General features: G+C 39.5%; 2 protein-coding genes across 3 annotated transcripts in view; one reads left to right on the forward strand and one right to left on the reverse strand.

Annotated features, from left to right (window-relative positions):
- The window catches only part of LOC140268187 (laminin subunit alpha-3-like), a 58,606-nt gene extending 50,422 nt beyond the window's left edge, over positions 1-8,184 (reverse strand). Inside the window, exons 1-2 of the mRNA XM_072362962.1 lie at positions 7,620-8,184; positions 6,897-7,049 (exon numbers count right to left, since the gene is read on the reverse strand). Coding sequence (XP_072219063.1) covers positions 6,897-7,049; positions 7,620-7,892 — 426 coding nt within the window. The 5' untranslated portion in view covers positions 7,893-8,184. The remainder of the gene's footprint in view (positions 1-6,896; positions 7,050-7,619) is intronic.
- An 835-nt stretch (positions 8,185-9,019) lies between these two features.
- On the forward strand, positions 9,020-18,600 carry vps4b (vacuolar protein sorting 4 homolog B). 2 transcript variants are annotated; one of them, XM_072363214.1, is made up of 13 exons: positions 9,020-9,162; positions 11,089-11,200; positions 11,389-11,489; positions 13,023-13,134; positions 13,399-13,549; positions 13,699-13,757; positions 13,872-13,991; positions 14,121-14,277; positions 14,438-14,586; positions 16,404-16,485; positions 16,566-16,785; positions 16,884-17,024; positions 17,115-18,600. In XM_072363214.1, the coding sequence occupies exons 1-13, from the start codon at positions 9,142-9,144 to the stop codon at positions 17,214-17,216; spliced, it is 1,527 nt and encodes a 508-aa protein (XP_072219315.1). In that variant the 5' UTR covers positions 9,020-9,141; the 3' UTR covers positions 17,217-18,600. The 2 variants fall into 2 exon arrangements, with proteins under 2 accessions (XP_072219315.1, XP_072219316.1); XM_072363215.1 differs by lacking the exons at positions 9,020-9,162; positions 11,089-11,200; positions 11,389-11,489 and adding an exon at positions 12,037-12,254.
- Positions 18,601-18,756: the final 156 nt, after the last annotated feature.

Below are 18,756 nucleotides of genomic sequence, written 5' to 3' on the forward strand. Positions count from 1 at the left end.
TGAAATTTCTGATTTTTCACTGCATTAACCATTATGTTGACTGTCACGTTTTTGTGCTGCCCTGATGGTAGATCCAATGTTCTGACATGTCAAAAGCTGAAACTGAGCGTTTATATTGTTGGTTTTTTTTATATATACACAACAATTTGGGACCTCCTTTGTCATACTTTGCACCAAGTTCGGGATCACCACTGGTGGAAGTCGACTAATTTAGTAAATAAATAAATCACGCAAGGCTGGAGGTCCAAACAGCTGACGTTTGTGTGTTTATTCTAGAATGACCTTTAATTAAGTGAAAATAAAAACAAGACATTGTTTTTGAGTGCAGATATGATTTGTGAAAAAGGCTCTCAGGGTTTTAGATAGCACAATAGCCATAATAAATAAAAACATTGGCACCAGTTCTTATCACTGAGACAATGACTTAACTTTCCTACTGTCCAGTGAGACAGCATGTATACAGAACAACACAAACAATATAAAATGAAAAGTCATAAAGTGAAACGTTTATAATCTAAACCACAACATTTAGTGACATACATGGCATCGACTTGCTGAAATACCACAAAACTGGATTGGTTCTGCTCCTTTATAGCCAAGGAGACACATAATCCACAATTTCCACTAAAGATTACAAGATTACAAGACAGTTTCTCACTTAACTTCAGATTGCTTTTAATGAGCTTGGGCCCAGAGAGGGTGTCTGCATTCCTAGATCTTGAATTTGTAATTCATTCATTTAACTTTTCTAGCGTGTTAGAGTTTTACTCTGCATTTGTAAAAGCAGCAATGAGCTGTGATCTCTTAGAGCAACTTTCAGAAGTGCTCCTGAGCCCATGCAGTGCTTTACATGGAGTTATGTCGGTTTTTCATGTAGTGCCACCTGAGGGCCAAAGTTCACAGTCATAAAGTGTTGCTTGTTCAGTCTTGACATTGTGTGCGGAGTGATTTTGTAGCAACCATTCCAGTTATTTTTAAGAATCAGCTGATGAGATCAAATCAAATAATTATTAAAGCATACTTCATATATTGTCTTTGTACTTCTAATTAATCAAAGGGGCATAAGATGTAAGTTAGAAATGCCACATAGAGTAGATCATTTTTGGGAACTGCAGTCAAAGAAAGCAGAGACAGGATATGATCCCACCAACGCACACAATAGAGGTTAGTCTACATTAAGTGATGAGTGATTGAGTGAGCTCCTGGTGTAAGATTGGGCAATGCAATGCAAAGAAGAATAGGCATCTCCTTCTGTTAGAGTGGATCAACCATGCAGGAAAAAAAAAACAAAAAAAACATTGCAGCCCTGTGGGGGTAGAACATTTGCCCTCCAGTTTATAACAATGCAATGTACAACTGTTTGTCTGTCTGCAACAGGTGGGGCAATGGAAGGGGAACAGGGTTGTCTGGAGTATTTTTCTCTGTCTCCATGACAGAATTAGTTCCATACGGTAACAACGAACAGATGGCTAAAAGTTACAAGAGACATTTAGGTGTAACAGAAATGTAAAGAACATGCAGTTTTCTACTTGTTTGCAGTCTTCTCAAAGTCAAAGTGTGAGCTGCAGCTACTCCAGAACTTACCTGTGCTTTACTGTATTAAACCTTGTGTTTGTATTTGATCTTATTAATCATCAAAAGCCATGCTGAATTCACAAAAAGACATTAAATCAAGAAATTAGTAATTCCATATCACATTTTCTGTTTGTTAGCTAAATTCTCCCTCAGTTAAAATGCATATTGTTACATCAGTTTTTGGATTTAAAAAAAACACCTAAAAACTTTAAATGTGGACATAAAACGTATTGATTCTACACAGCAATTTTTCACAAGCAACATGTGAAATACTACAGTAATATTGAATTGTGTAGTCTTGCAGTACTCTCTTAGATCTCTGACAGTGACCTCAGTTGATAGCATGCATAAGAGTGAGCTATTCATGACACAGCCCTGTCAAATAGGTCTAGGAAAACTGCTGCTGCTAACACTCCCTATTGCATCAGCGCCTGCGTCAGTGAACCTGTGACCGGTGATTAACATTACCGTGTTCCAACTGATGACAAAGGCCTTGCAAAGGTGAAAAGATCCCACATTAACCCCCGCAAGCTTTTCCACACTGCAGCTCCAGATTTAGGTGGAGCTGCAATCCAACAGTCAAATGAGATACACACTTCAAGCCAGGCTGCTAATGCTACCAAGCCCACGATGGCTGTTAGTGGAGCGGTAAATATCAGCTGGGATGGCCTAATGCCTCAGGCAGCCTGGATAAAGACAGTCACTTACATCACCTCCATCATCACTGGAGCAATATATCTAACTACCAATCTTGCCTTTGGTCTATGACTGAGCCATCTGCACTGTACCTGCAAATATTTATGATAAAACACCTATCTACAGCTGGTCAGATCACAGATCAGATTTTCATAGCAAGTAACTAGGGGCTTACACTTGCAAATCATATGATACCTCAATCAGTATAACAGGCAATACCATTTACTGCATGATTGAGAAGGAGGCCGCACAGCCATGCGCACGGATTCTGTATCATCCATGCATGTGCCTTTATGTCTGCTCAATACGAAGGCTCAGTAGAAGAGGGCTTGTTGAGAGGGAAAATTAAACATTTTCAGTCGTGACCTATGTTTTTGTATGTGTTTTCTGTTTAAGTACGTTCTCACCACCAAATTACACCACCTCTTTCTATCCATTTATCAAAATGAAAAGAGAGGGCTAGGTCACTTTCTAGGTTGCTTTAAGAGAGCCAAACCTTTGTGAGAGTCTGAGAGCACAGAAAGGATGTCACACAATACCGCCTTAAAGGATTCTAACACAAAAGGGGGCGACGGCTGCAAATAAAACATTCAAACCAACTTTGGTGGTAGGCGGACCCCTGAGAGAGAGGATTAGGTTCCCGGGGAATGTCTCTAAAATTAAGTTCCTAAAAGCTTGGTCTCTTCACCATTGCAGAATTGTGAGCAGAGGCAAAGCCCCTGGACTAAAATGAATGAGAGCACTTTCCTCCAACTTCATTACATGGTCATGGATTTTACTTTCTTTTTTTTACATCATCTAAAGTGAAAGATCAGTACTCTGGCCGAGAAATCACATAAGCACAGAGATGTTCCGCTTTGTGAACAACAATTCAAAGCCAAACAAACTGCCACCAATGAACTCCATCAAGCTCCACCACGAACACCAGATAAACACAACTTTAACCTTCACCAGCACAGACCCTTAAACATCAGTCAGATGACAATCAGGACCTTATTGAAACAAAAAGTGTACTTTATATATCCAGCGTCTGACTATCAATCAGAAGCAGCTCAGACTCATCAAATAGCAGACGGACAGCAGTAAGCTCTGGCATGTTTGCCTCACATGGTCAACTCTGGACTCACTCGGGCAGATAAGCACATGTAGTCACGGCTCCTAAAATACATTCCCCAGAAAAAAAGGAGTGACTGGCAGTCTGATACATGGTGTTAAATGTTTAGCAGAACAATGGCTTACCTACTGGGTCCTGTAAATAGTTTAACAAGGAGAAAAGTTCCAGGAAAAGAAGCCGGTATTTTCATGGTCATGAATTTATGCCCAGATCTAAGAGCAGTATTTCAGCAGCTCTTGCGGTGTTAATGTGTATGGCTGCACAAATAATAAACATGAAAACAAAAACTGACTCTGTAAAAATAAAACATGATTTGACATGATTTCAAACTCGTTCCGAATCAGCTGCAAACCCAACAGTCGAATGGGAGCTTGTTTCCCTGAATTAGATCATGGAATTTTCTATACTGACTTGGAGGCAGGCACATGAGGATTCAAAATGTTATGTTTTACATTCATTTAATCAAAGGAATTATTAACATATGATCAGAGCAGCCATAAATATCCGATTGCAACCAGTTGCATTCATTGTAGGTGCTTTTGAGGCGTTTATGCCAAACATCACTTTTAACTTCCATACAGGAGTCAACTGAGGACCAGAGAGGTCATTTCCAGACTCAGGATATTAATTGCCATGGGTCAAAAGCCAAGAAGTCACACAAACAAGGATCTGCTTGCCTGCTTGCATTGACCTGTCTTTGACATGAAGCTTATCAAGAAATGTTTGAGCCGATGAGAGTTTAGAAATGAATCCTGTCACAAGAAGAAATTGAAAAGACATCCAAACATTTGAACTTCCCTTGTCAAGATTTTTCTTTAAGGTGATTTCTAAAAGATGTAAAATCATATCCTTTGTTTCATTTTTGCATTACTTCTTTACTTTCATATTTTGCCATCATAAGCTAACAAAAAAAGGGGGTACAACAAAAGTTTGGGCATCCCACATGGTTAGTTCTGAATATCCTCTCCTGCAGCAATTTTTTTTAGTCTTTAAATTCTTGTTCAGGGAATTCTTTCCCAGCAAAGAAATCTAGTTCTGCACAATGCTCAGGCCATCTTGAGATAGACCACACAGACAAATGATGACAGATTAATCTAGAGGAGCACTGGCAAACTCTTGAGCTTTCAGTTTTTTTTACTTCATTTTCCATCTATCAATAAAATGTTCTTTGTTCCGCTACCTGCAACACAGACACAGTGCATGATCAATCCATCCTCTTGCTTAATGGTTTGTTAGTCGTTCTCACAGAAGGTTCTCCTTGAGAGAAGGTCCTTCTTGAATATTTATCAATATTGACACATTTGTTATTATCCAATATGCCAATACTTGTCAAAATATGTACCAATGCCACTACTAAAGCATGCATAAATTATTAATATCTACTCTTACTGATGATAGCCCTTTGGCATAAAATGCAGTTCTTTCTAAATGTGCATGTTAGCTGGGCAAAATAAAACAACAACTGTGGCTTACATGTAAAAGACACCATAACCATTTATCTAATAACATTTTTAAGCAAACCTGTAAACTAGGGACGCAGATATCTCTGAGGTCTGATATCTAATTTGCCCTTTAATCTGCCAACTTTTTTTTTCCTTCCTTAATCAGAGCAGTGCCAAAGCTATTTCCTCTTTCCTAATGATAGTGTTAAATCAAGAGATGATCTGGTTCAGAAAGGTTCTTGGTCTAAGAGGAAAGCAAACATGTCTACTCAAAATTCAGCAGGACTGACAAAGCGACGCTGCCATCACTGACCCGAGAGTGTACTGGTGTAAAATTCCTCTAACAAACAACCGAGTTGAGTTTTGATCAGATTAGTGTAGCTGTAAACTAAGCAGACCATGCTTTAAAGTTTAAACAATCCACTTCGAAACAGAGAAACCGGAAACAGGTCTGTCAAAAAAAGCCCCTCTCTTTGAACCTCGTAGTTTTAACATAAACATCAATCGTGCCATTATCTCCTATATCTTCTTAGGGCTTTGCAGACAGCATCCGAACAGCCACCTGCGTTTGGTCTTGAAAGAAACCACAGTACCCATTCAGCTTGGTCTAGCCCACATATTTCATTAAATGCATCATTTATCATGTGGGTTTCAAAAGAATCTACAAAGCTATCAAGTCCCACAGGGGGTGGTCAAACATTTACAGCTATAGTCAAGTCCAAGATAACGCATGAGCTGACGTTTGAGTATTGGAGGACAGCGATAAAACTCTAAGGCAGGTAAATGGGTAATAAAACAAAACAATTTAAATTCTCAATCATTATCTATCCGGATCTTCAAAGTCTTTGTCATCAAGATTCTGGAGTATCCCTCTTTAGACTTAATTCAGTAATTAGGGAGCTTCAATCTTCATTTCCCATAAGCAAGTCACAACATGTCCTCGAAATGCCATGTTTCTATTCTATATCAATTTTCCTATCAGTGAGTATTTTTGAGGATTTGAGCACTAAAACAACTAAACAGCTTAAAAAACAACAGCAGCAGGTAATCATTATAGACTTGGTGGTTGCTATAGATGCTATTAAAAGAGAGATGTGTGTGACAGGTGTGTGGTGTGTGTTTGTGTGCACTGAGGCAGGGCAGGGTGTTGTGTGGTTGGTAGTCACAGTCACAGATCTCACCATGCTCTTTTTAGCATGCTATAATACATTAATGCTGCTTTCCCTGCTCCCAAATAAACTGAGCATTACCACGTATTAAAGTTTGACATCTCTAAAGGCCGTGCATGTGTCCATCCTCGAGCGAGCGTGGACTATAATTAGCGGCGCAGGATCTCTGCTCAGCTCAGTCCGTCTAAAAACAGAGACAGAAAAGCCCACACCCATTGTCTGACACAGTGCCCATTGGAAGCCACAGGTGCAACACGTGTGCAGAGGAGCGCTTTTGTTATGTTTCCCGAACTAGTAAAAACCCTTATCGAGCATGAAATCCAGGAGTCCACCTGCACATTTCAAATCAGATTTTACATCTCTCTGATCCCTAATCCAGAAACAGCATTCCTCTCTTTCCTCACAGCGGATAATTGAGCGTGAGGTGCAGTTTTATGGGCCGTTGGCCAAACTCCTGCCAGAGACGCGGGTCATGATGGAAGCATATTCTCCGGCCACAGGGGCATGAATCTGATTCCTGGAAAGAATCCAACCGCAGCACATGATTGCTGCTTACTGAAGTGATAAAGCTCACACTGAAAATATAATCATATAACACCTTCGGAATACTTGTGAATGAAACACTGCGAGTCAAACTATTTTCTTCCCAGTGTGTCCAAAACAAAGCAGCAGCAACAAGAACAAGAAATGTGGAGCAAAAATATTGCAAATAGCCAGTCTCACTCCAGTGAATGTGGCACAACTCATGTCCCAACAGCACAGCAGTGGCCAAGGAAGAAAAAAAACCCTCTTTAACATTCAGGTGCTACATTTTACTGTCACCACAGACCTGTGATTATTCACACAGCAAGTAACAGCTGGTAAACATCTGTTTGTGCACAGAGTAACATGGCATCTCACCTGTCCAAGGTCCAGGGTAACATTCACCTCATTATAGACCATACCCCTGGAGAGAGGAGGGCTCTGCCACCACCGCTCAGTCCCATCGATGGCATTTCTCACTGGGTGGGCTTTGCTTGGATCCGCGGAGTTGCAGTAGTCACAAAACTGACCCTAAATGGTGTCAAATGATTGGTATTGAGAAACATAAGAGCGAAACTGAATTATTACAGCAAACAAGCATGTTTTATAATGGATGTGGCAGAGGTAAATAACTAACTTAGCTGCAAAGAAATCAAACGAAATAAAAACCTGTTCAACCAACAATGTGGATTAGAGGAATTCCTGACTTTTTCAAGTAATGCTTGAGACTTCTGAGGGAGTAGGACCACTGCTGAAGAGCATTTCCTTTAGAAAACGTGGGAAACAACTACTGCAGGGCTACTGTAAAACTATTTCTGGCAGTTGTACAAGTTGGTAAGGCATGCAGAAATGTCAGATTTCACCTCCTGTCGCTATAAAAAGGAGCACAGGACAGGGCCACATCTTCATAAGAACACCAGTTCATTATTTGTATATACATGACATGTTATTTTTGAGTTTCCCCCACGGGGATGAATAAAGTGTTTTTCTACATAAAGGTTTTTCTATTTTTCTTTTCTATGTTATGATCAAATACGGTTGCTTTTCTGTTTCTGCATTCCCATTTAAAGCACGGAATAAAAGTTGTGCTTTTTTTCTTACCTGTATATTTTGAGTAGGAAGTCCGGCTGTAGGTCCTCCGACGAGTTTACAGTATAAATCCAATCTCGGTGTGCCAGCCTCATCCTGACCGCAGGTTGCTGTGGCAGATATACTCCCCACCTCTGCGAGGTTAAAGTACGGTGGATTCAAACGAAACCCTGTTAAGTCATTATAAGTTTGTTGTCCATCTGCCTCCCTGAAAAGTGTTATCCAAGAGGTCAAACACAGAGCGAGGATATGTGCTCCGATCATCCCCCTCGCCATGTTCCACATCAGAGACGCTTGTAGATGCTGAGAGCAACCCGCCGCGTGCGTGCAGGTCTTGTCATCTGTTGCTCTCCATGAACTGCGCCGCGAGTTTACACACGAGGCTCTTTTTAAGTGGGTCTACACGTCCGCTTATGTCACAAAGCTTTAAGTTTCTCTTCTACAGTTGGAGGTGTGTCCTGTTTTTCCATATCCCCAAACTATCTAGGCCATCTTTCTGCGTTACGAACAACACAACTGTGCGCAACACTGCAGCTCTCAGGTGTCAGGCGGCCGTGGGTCTGAGCTCGACGCTAACGCGCTGTGACTGAGCGGGGCCAAAGGTCTGCCATCATCATTTACACTGCGTTTAACCGGTCACCAGAGGCGCGTCCTGTTTTTATTTTCATTTTTGTTTTCTCTTCATTTCTCTGGAGGTCATAAGTAACGTACCTCTAAAACGTAAACGCTCCTCATATGTGCTTGATTATCCATTGCAGATTCTGTTGGAGGACTATCCTGATCCAATCAATTTCACATTCTCCAAGGAGGCGTTAGTTATTGTCATTTTGCAATTTTTCTTTATTTTTGAGAGATCTTTAGACTAAATGCAAAAAGACACAAGAAAAAAACGCGTCCAAAAGCGAATAAAAAATGCACCCGAGAAACATCTGCACATGGGCCATTGTATGTATATATATCGCGTTTTTATCGACAAAACTTTTACATCGAAGCATAAAGCTGCAGATGTGGATTAGCGCCTAACACGTCGCTGAGCATTTCAAAGTGGTCTTGGGGCGACCTCTAGTGGAGGACACTGCCATCACACCAACGTTTTCAGAGTTGGATTTTTGTGTCGCCAATACTAACATGTACGTGTACTCGTGTCCCGTGTTTGTGGGACACTGTATGTAACGAGAGATTTCAGGAACTACTGAAATCCATTCATTTGTATGTTTGTCTGCTGTTAAGGTTGACGTCTCAAAAAAAATCTGAGAGGAGCCTATGTTAAAAACTGGAACATTATTGTTGTCAGCAGCTTGTTTCGAGTTTGGAACGTCCACAGCAACAATTAAGCGCAGTGACTCACTTTTCCGCGCCCAGCATCGCTGTCATTCTTTGGACCGGGCAGGCAGCTTTCTTTGGACGCATGTGTGACAGATGAGGGAGTGATAGGCAAACAGGAACTTAACTTGTACGGCGACTACACCGCTGCGTAAACGAAACTAGACTTTAGGGGATCAGGGGTTGAATCTGTTGAGCCTTTTCGCTCCTCATGGAGCCAACAAATCTGCAGGTAGGCTGTGTATTTTCTATTAAATTGGAACTTCCTCGTTTGGAGTGTAGCTACTCGGACAGTAAGCGTTTGTCGTCTGCCAGGTTTCCTTTCAGACTCAGACTCTCTATATGTGGGTTGTTCTGCGCCGATAAAACTGCTTCCTGTGTTTGATTCATTTATAACAGCATTTGTTGTGGCTGCGCGGCTGGAGCTGCCCAGCTGACTAAAAATACTGCCATGGAGTCTGCGGGCTAAGTAACAGCGTGTGACATGGTTCATTCATAGTTAATTTGATGTTTTCATCAAGGAGTATGACCAGCCATGTTTTTTTGGCAGTGCATGGCTTGTTTTGGTGTTTGTATTTCCTTCACAACACATCTCAGTATCTCTCTTGCTCTGGGTAAGGAGGGCTTCACCGAACCTCTTCGTATACTACTCTTACACATACAAAAATGGAGTTGTGCAGTGCAGTCTACAAGGACAGATCTTAAATCGACATCATGCTTTATTTACTTCACAAAGTCACTATATACTTAACTTCATTTATGTTGCAGTGCCCAAGCACAATTGCAGCCCAATGTTCGCTGAAATTTCAATGGCAAACGTATAAAAACTAAAAAAAAAGAATGAAAAGAAAAGAAAAGATATGAAAAGGAACATGAATAAGTACATTTAAACATGTGCGGAGGCAATATACAAAAGCAGTAAAATATCAACAGCATTAAAAACATCAAAACAGAAGCATGAAGGTTCAAAGTATACTGAATACATATGAGCATATTTGAAACAAGCGGCAGCCCATAGATCAGCAGATTTAACTCCAGCTCTGTGAAAGAGGTGAGTTTTAGGCTCTTTAAAGCAGGCACAGTTTCTTCATCCCATACCCAAACCTGGAGACGATTCAGCAGGAGAAGAGTAGTGCTATTGTAGTGTTCGATACTCTGTGAACTACCAGAAGGTTTTCATTCTGGGAACAGAGTTATGGTGGGGTGATATGTGATCTGTCATATATGATGGAGCTTGGCCTTTAAAGGCATCATATCTGATAAGGACTGTGAATTTGTTTCTAAATTTTACAGGCCAGTGCAGTGAGGTTTACACATGAGATATGTGATTTCTCTTGGTGGTACCAGTGAGTGCTCTGGGTAAGTGTTTTGGATCAACCGAAGGATTTTTGGGAAAAAATCGTTTGAGACCCAGTGAAAACAACTTTACTTTCTTGTTTCCTGGATGTGATGAATGCATGGACTGGCTTTTTTTCATTTTTTTAGCATCGACTTGTGAAAAGGAAACTCCTGATTTTAGTAATATTCAGCAGATGGAAGAAGGCCACCTGCTTAAAATGAGAATTGAAAACAAATCGTGGTCATAAAACCGTTGACATGGCAACAGTTTTAACATTCAAATCGGGAAAAAAGAACGTATTAAAAAGTTTGGACTGAAAATGTAGACATTTAGCATTCAGAAGGCTAATGACAGAGGCTGTTATAACATTGTATTATTCAATTTATCAAGTAACTTCATTTGATGTGTTTGTTGAGACTTTGTTGTACTTGACTGATGGGCTTTTATGAAAGGTTTATCCATCCATCACAGCTGACCAAAAAAAAACAAAAAACGAAAAAATGAAAAAACATAAATACCGAGTGAATCAGCAGAATCAGAAAGTGAATTTAAACGTAATCAGTCATTTTTCTGGTCAGTATTACACTTAAGTACCAAGTCAAAATCAGTGTTTTTAGGTACTATTGTTTATTATGGTTCAAAGTTGAAGGAAATGTAAACACCAGCACTTCACTCTATTTGTTCTGGCTGAAGCTGACTGCACCGAATGGGACTCTTTGCATTACAAACTAACTTATTTTGATAAGTAACTCATCACGGAGATTTCAGTAGACGTACAAAGTTGATTCTGAACTATTAAATAATTTCCTGCTCTTTCAGAAAGCTATTGCTGTTGCACAGAAAGCCTCACGGGAGGACCAGGATGGAAACTATGAAGAGGCCGTTCGATCCTACCAGCATGCTGTCAAGTACTTTCTGCACATTTTGAAACGTGCGTTGCCATGGTGGGAAACATTGTGCAACCAATATTACTCGAACATGAGCTAAGATATTATGCCGTGCAGCACCTCATCTTTCCAGTCTGTGACTCTTTTTGATTGATCAACACTAAGTATCTGCAGATGAAAATGCCCAACTGTTAATGGATATTAATTGCTGTGCCCTCTTTCTTCCCATCAGGTGAACCTCAGGGTAAAGATGGCAACCAGAAGATTAGAGATAAATGTAAACAGTACCTGGACAGAGTGGAAGAACTGCGGGAGTACTTAGAGAATAAAGAGGTCATTACAGAAATCGCAGATAAATTGTTTGCTCCGCAAATTTGAACATGATTGTCCGTGATCATAAAACTAGAACAGTCTAAGCAGTGCTGATGAGCTTCAGCTTGAGCAGAACTATTACAACTTCATAAAGAGTTTAAACTCAAATACTTCATCAATAATAGTTGTGGCGTATAAACATGTTTAATGCTACAGCACCATGCTAAATAGTTAATTCATAGTTCATTCACTCACTGTACACAAAGGCTATGGAGTGCTATGTCACTAACCACAGACACCACATAATACCCACATAAATTAAAAAATCAAACGAAAGAATCGTATTGCTAATTCTAAATATATTCTTCAAACTGGTGGTAAATTTATTCTAAAACTGGCAATTTATCTTTTGTCGTTTAAAAAAATACGCGTTTGGTTTAATAATATGGCAATCGAAAGGCTGGCCCATAGACATAATATACGTATATTACGACTATGGGCTGGCCTGTTGTCATGAGCCGTCTCGACCCTACGTCTTGACGTCATCACATTCCGTGTACGCCAGTATCGACTTTTCAATGCGGAAGTTGCCTCCTCGATCTGACTCGGGAGCCATCGAAGAAACGAAAACAAGTCTACAAAAAACTCTTTTTATTTAGTTAACAGTTTTCGTGCACGGCTGAATTCTACAGAGTAGTGTTTAAAAGTAGTTACTTCACGGTGGTGTTACACTTATTTTGGTTATTGGACAAGTGATTAGTCCTTATGGCCAACAACAATTTACAGGTAAGTTGTGGACCAACCCTTGAGCTGGCTAAAACGCTTCGACAAGCTTCCAAAGTTTCCTTTACGTTTTGAACAACACTCCTTAAAGTATCGTGGATGTGACGACTCAAACGTCTGGTCTAGGGTTTATTGTGTTTTTGTTTGTATTCGGTATAAATCCCTTCTACGATGTTATATAGCGTAATTAGCGTGCTAGCTAATTAGCATAGTTGGTTTTGTTAGCTAACAAGGTACAAATCAGGAATTAGCTTGTAAACATGAAAAAGGTTAGAGACGACTGACTCTATGCTCGACTTTTACCGTAACGATAAAAAAATTACTGATACAATGGTGGCTCTCGGCGTATATTATTAGACGACGATGTGCTTCCACTTGCTAACGCGGCAACTTATAAGATTAACTTTGCTAGTTAGCTGGTCTTATTTGATCACTGAAACATACACTAGAAATAGAAAAAAAATGTTGCATTTGCGTTAAAACTGTAAATTGTATAATAGTTATACTTTCTCGTCGCGTAACTAAACGGAATTGAACGAAAAGGCCTCGACAATCACATCACGATCACTATTCTAGCCTTCCACGGAGTGTGAGATGTCAGTTGGAGCAGAACAGATCAAACATTAAGTCTGAACTAAACAAATTATGATAGTTCAGACAAATACTGATACGTAATGCAAATATATTACTGCTAATTTTTGACACAGTCTTTACAAGTGTCATAACCAGCAGCATTTTTTTTTTGTTGTTGTTGTTGTTGTTTTTTTTCAGAAAGCCATTGATCTTGCCAGCAAGGCAGCTCAGGAGGATAAAGCTCAGAACTATGAGGAGGCTCTGCGTCTCTATCAGGCTGCGGTTCAGTACTTCCTTCATGTGGTAAAATGTAAGGAATAACGCAGCAGATGGGAATTAATTGTACAGGGACATGTTTACAACAATCAAAGCTGTTTGACGCATCAGGAATCTCAATTTAAAAATACTATGTTTTGACATTTTTGTTGCTTTTCATGAGTGGCTTAAGTGCCTTTAAAAAAAATTCAGTAATGTGTGGAATTCTTTTATAATAGCTTAATTTAAGAGAAGGTTATCACAACACTTGCACCTGAACTTTGATTCTGTATGTCTCTTTTGTGATGATTCTTGACAGATGAAGCTCAGGGTGACAAAGCTAAACAGAGCATCCGGGGAAAGTGTGCAGAATACCTGGACAGAGCAGAGAAGCTCAAAGAGTATTTGAAGAAGAAAGAGAAAGCTCCTCCTGCTAAGCCTGTTAAAGAGTCACAATCTGATGACAAAGGGTGCGTTTATGGGAGGGGCAGATGGCTTTGTCGCTGATGTGATGCCGTTCATACATGAATGAAAAAAAGTGGTTTCCCCCTTCATAAATATGAAACTCTGCATGCATACATAGATTAAATATTTACATGCTTTTTGCTTTTATGATCAGGAATGAAAGTGATGAAGGTGATGATCCAGAGAAAAAGAAGTTCCAGAATCAACTCTCAGGTTTGTAATATTTCCTAGTTCCTAAAACCTTATTTGAACTAAGTAAATATGATTACTCTAATTAAATGTATTAGGTGGACTAATTAGTAATGTTGAATTAAATTCCCTTTTCAGGTGCAATCGTCATGGAGAAACCAAATATCAAATGGAGTGATGTTGCTGGTTTAGAGGGAGCCAAAGAGGCACTGAAAGAGGCTGTTATTCTCCCAATCAAATTCCCCCACCTCTTCACAGGTATTCTATCATTTTCGACTAGAGATCCACCTCATTACTTGGCTCATAAAGGTTAAAAGCTTAATCTTTATTACATGGAGCAGCTGGAGCAATCAAAATGGATTAAATAACTCTCTGCTTGACTGACAGGGAAGAGAACTCCATGGAGGGGGATCTTGCTCTTTGGGCCTCCAGGTACAGGAAAGTCCTACCTGGCTAAAGCTGTCGCAACAGAGGCAAACAACTCAACCTTCTTTTCGATCTCTTCATCTGACCTCGTCTCCAAATGGCTGGGAGAGAGTGAAAAGTGGGTCATAGAAACAGTTATTCACTGAAGCATAGGTTAAGGATATCATTTGTTATTCTACTCACAATGAAGAATAATGGGCTTTTTTTTTAATAATAATGTATTTCACTCAGTAGGAGTTGCTGTTTATCTTTCTGAAAGGCTTCATTTTGCTTCCCAGATTGGTGAAGAATCTGTTCAGTCTTGCAAGGGAGCATAAGCCATCTATCATCTTCATTGATGAGATCGACTCCTTGTGCGGTTCAAGAAGTGAGAACGAGAGCGAAGCTGCTCGTCGTATTAAAACGGAGTTCCTGGTTCAGATGCAGGGTGAGTCTTATGGGCAACAATTATTCATTTCTCGTCAAGTCCAAACGTATCGCTGATATTTTGCTCCATCAGTGTGGCATAATTCCAAAATCTGACAAATGTTTTTGATGTAGGTGGAGGTTGCTTTCTGTAGTATTCTTTAGATGGAGCTACCAGCCTGTGAGATCAGCCAAAATTTGAAGAAAAGTTCCAAGTACTTAAATTCTCAGGGACTGTTCTTTTTATTTTTTTATTTAGGAATTATAAGCTTGCGACACACCTGAATTTATCCATCTAATTATTAATTTTTTTCAATGTGGGGGGGGGGGGACATTTCTCCTTGCTGCTGTGAAAAGAGGAAGTGCGCTGCATGCTCGCTCCCCCCGGACCTTTTTGAGCAGAACATTAATAACTAAATTTGAATGTTGTGTAACCAACTTTAGTAAAAGCTGAAAATGAACAGACTTACTGTGTGACTGCAGCAGAAATGAAACAGTGGAGGTACATGATAAATCAAAAAATACCATATTTTCTTCTTTATTTGCTTCAATGGATTTTGGTTTCAGGTCTTTATTTCCAATTCACATTGTTGTGGGTTTGCTTTTCTAAATGAAATGTGGAACTATACATATTAATACGTACATATTGTTTTCGATGCAAGCCAGCTGGAGGGCCAGTAGTTGCCGTCTCTGTATTCTCCAGTAGGTTTTCTCTTTACCTTCAGAATGTGCCATGAGTATGTTAAAAGATTTTTTGCTGTGGAATACAAAGAGAAACAGCACATCACGTGCCAGGAAGTTGGAAAAACAAAGTAGCCAACAAACTACTGGCTTGAATAGCTCTTTCTATGTACTTAACAGTTCATGCACAATATCAAAGTGCTTTCTCAGTTTAGCTGGCAGAAAAGCTCCTGTTCTTGTGCATGCACACGGTAATACAAAAGCTTACTGGACTGATCCAAAGTGGCTCAGAATGAATTAATCAAACAGTACAATATAGTGTCACAACAACACTATAAGATTATTTCATGGAACTTATTCAGTCAGAGGGGTAAAAATACATTTATTTTGTCTTTGACATTAGCATTGTAATGCTAGTTGTATCACCCAATCCTCAGCCAGTATAAGTGCTGATGGAGCCATCCTGAAGGCACTGGGAGTAAATAGTGTATTGCTTTTTGACCAAAGCGGTTTTGGGTAAAATGTTTTGCTGTTGCCTGGGGGTTCGTTTGAGGAAGGAGCTGTCCAAAGGATCCTCATCCCTATGGAAGCTTCCTTAGGTTGAAACATGACTTAAACGGAAAGGTTTGTGCAGTAAGTGAGGCAGCTTTTTATTTTCTCTACTTTTCTATGTCCTTCTAAGTTTAACAGAAACTGTTTGTGGTCGCATAGCTTGGCTCTTCTCTGTCTTTACTTCACCAAATTTACTTCAGCATAACTGAAGCATGAACAACTGCTGCAGATACACACGTCAAATGAAATCAACGTCTCAGCTTGCAGAGTCTGGTCACACCCCAAATAGATGTAGGAGAATATATGTTGGGAAAACCAAAGAAATGCAAAGAGCGTTGACGCATTGAAGTTGGGAAAGAAAGGAAATGACAGTCCTTTTCTCTGTCTAATATAGTTGGAACAATTTCCAGTTTAGATGACATAAAGATTAAAAACCCTGACGAGAATCATGTTTTTTGTGTATACAGTTTAAACACAATTAAACACATTTTAGTCCGGTTTACAGTCATGCATTAAACCATGTTGCCAATTTATTTATTAACTTTCTTCAGTTTATCAGCTGTCATCTGTGTTTGTTACATAATCATTATTATTGTTGTTTTAAAGGTGTGGGGAATGACAATGAGGGAGTGCTGGTTCTTGGGGCAACAAACATCCCTTGGACTCTAGATTCCGCGATCAGAAGAAGGTAAATGTCATTAGATATTTAAGGCTGTTATCCACTAAACGTTCATGCGTTCTCACTGTAGTCAAATAATACCATTTCAGGTTTGAGAAGAGAATCTACATCCCTCTGCCTGAAGAGCATGCCCGCTCCTTCATGTTCAAGCTCCATTTGGGATCCACTCCCACCAGCCTTACTGACTCGGACTTTGTCACTCTGGGCAAGAAGACAGACGGTTACTCAGGAGCAGATGTTAGCATCATTGTCAGAGACGCGCTAATGCAGCCTGTTCGAAAGGTCCAATCTGCAACCCACTTCAAACGGGTACGTCCTCTATCCCTGTTTTATTCTACTGTGTAACAAGTTGGAAAAAAGGCCGATTGTGACTTTGGTTTCCATTCTTGTGTAATGATCTTCAAAAGGTACGAGGTCCATCAAGGGCAGACCCCAACGTTATTATTGATGACCTCTTGACTCCATGCTCGCCCGGCGATCCAAATGCAATTGAAATGACATGGATGGATGTCCCAGGGGAAAAGCTATTGGAACCTGTGGTGTGCATGGTGAGGATATGAATTTAAAAAAAGAACACATTTCAGCAATGAAATGTATTGCAGCCGTCTTTAATTTGTTTTATTCTTGCTTCTGCTCAGGCTGACATGCTGAGGTCTCTGACTAGCACAAAGCCGACAGTCAACGAACAAGATCTGGAGAAACTGAAAAAATTCACAGAGGACTTTGGACAGGAAGGCTAGGTCAGATGATGAAGCAAAACCAAAGCAAAGCAATTGTAATTGTCTCTTTACTTTCCTCATCCCTTTCTCTCTGTCTCATCCTAACCACTCACTAGGCCTCGTGTGTTATCTAAAGTTGGTGAGATTACCAGTTTGATAGCCACGCAAAGTCTGGAAGACTTGGTTTTATTTGGTATTCACGATTATCCAAAGAATTACAACGTAAAGCTGTTCCGAGTAAGGTATCGACACCACCATGGCAACTTCAGTGTTTTGTTTGACTGGGAGCGCTAAAGACTAAAGGTATTGATGAGCAGAATACAGATCAGAGAAACTAATCACAGACATACACAATTATTCCGAAATAACTTATTTTAAGGTGCAACTGGCTCTTGTCTTTGCTTTCCAATGTACTTCTCACTAGATTAACAAAAACCCTTTACATACACTCTATTTTTATGAAGATAAAACAAGCCTTTTTTTTTCTTTTTTAGCATATATTGTACTTGTATCAAACTTGCACAGTGATGTTGAAATGGCATGAATTCAGAAAATGTGTTCAGGTAAAACACCCTAATCTCAAAGACTGGACATTACAGAGCTTTGAGACAGAGATACTCAGGAAGAGAGCTTTGTTAAGACCTTCCTAAAAAACAATAGAAAAATAAGGTTTACTCATTTGAAGTATGGCTGTTTGGGATCGATCCGTAGTGGTGGTAGACCAGCATTTTTTTTCCAAGGACTCTGTAGCTTTGAACTGTTTTCCTCATGTTTTTTTCTTGTTTTGTTATTCACAACCTACATTGGGAGGAAAAAAATCATTTATATCTACAGGCTTTGTTGATTATCTTTAATACAAACTGTAAATTGAGCCTTATGTCAAAGTCAGATTATGAATTTTGATAGAACAGCAAATAGGTGTGAAAGTTGGACAGTGAAGGCTCAGCTGGAGAAATCATCGCATACTGGACAACAAAATAAGGTTCTCTCCAACTATGAGCTTTAAGTAGCCATAAATGGCAGTGTGCACCGTGTGCCTTCTAGAAAAACGCATGTTTAGGTTTTTGGTTTTTTTTTTTATTGGTTTATTTCTGAATTAGTCATTATTCTAATATATCAAGTGCTTTGTCACTACAACTAAGGAATATACAGTACCTGTATGTTTCACGTAAACTCTTTGAGAAATCGTATACAACTGTACTTTGTTTCTCATGAGATATGTAAACTGTCTTGTTTTTTTCTGTTTGTTTTTGTTTTTTTTCCTCAGAGGAATGTCTCATTTTATTGTATATGTGTATGCAGCCAACTCTTGAGCCTTTTCCTTTCAGAAGAGGCGATCCATGGCTTCAGTTTTCTGTTTTTCATTTCCTCAGTGTAAATAAAAGTTAAAGCTGTGTCCAGAGAAGGTGTTTGTTTCTTGTAACATATTAAATAGATAGATATATACTTGATTTAGATGCAAAGGAAATGATGGCCTTGCTATTAGCAGGGATTTGCAATAGAGTCTTAGAGTTATAGTTAAAGGTCTCATAAGGTTTGATAATACTATGTAAATTGTCTT

This window comes from Leuresthes tenuis, unplaced genomic scaffold (genome assembly GCF_036924035.1).
Source record: "Leuresthes tenuis unplaced genomic scaffold, fLeuTen1.0.hap1 SCAF_14, whole genome shotgun sequence".
In the NCBI taxonomy this organism is placed as follows: Eukaryota; Metazoa; Chordata; class Actinopteri; order Atheriniformes; family Atherinopsidae; genus Leuresthes; species Leuresthes tenuis.

Excerpts from the sequence above, each read along its gene's own strand:
- vps4b (XM_072363214.1), top strand. The coding sequence starts at position 9,142 with ATGGAGCCAACAAATCTGCAG. Across the intron at positions 13,550-13,698 it reads TCACAATCTGATGACAAAGG|GAATGAAAGTGATGAAGGTG; the intron begins GTGCGTTTATGG and ends TTTTATGATCAG. Across the intron at positions 16,786-16,883 it reads CTGCAACCCACTTCAAACGG|GTACGAGGTCCATCAAGGGC; the intron begins GTACGTCCTCTA and ends GATCTTCAAAAG.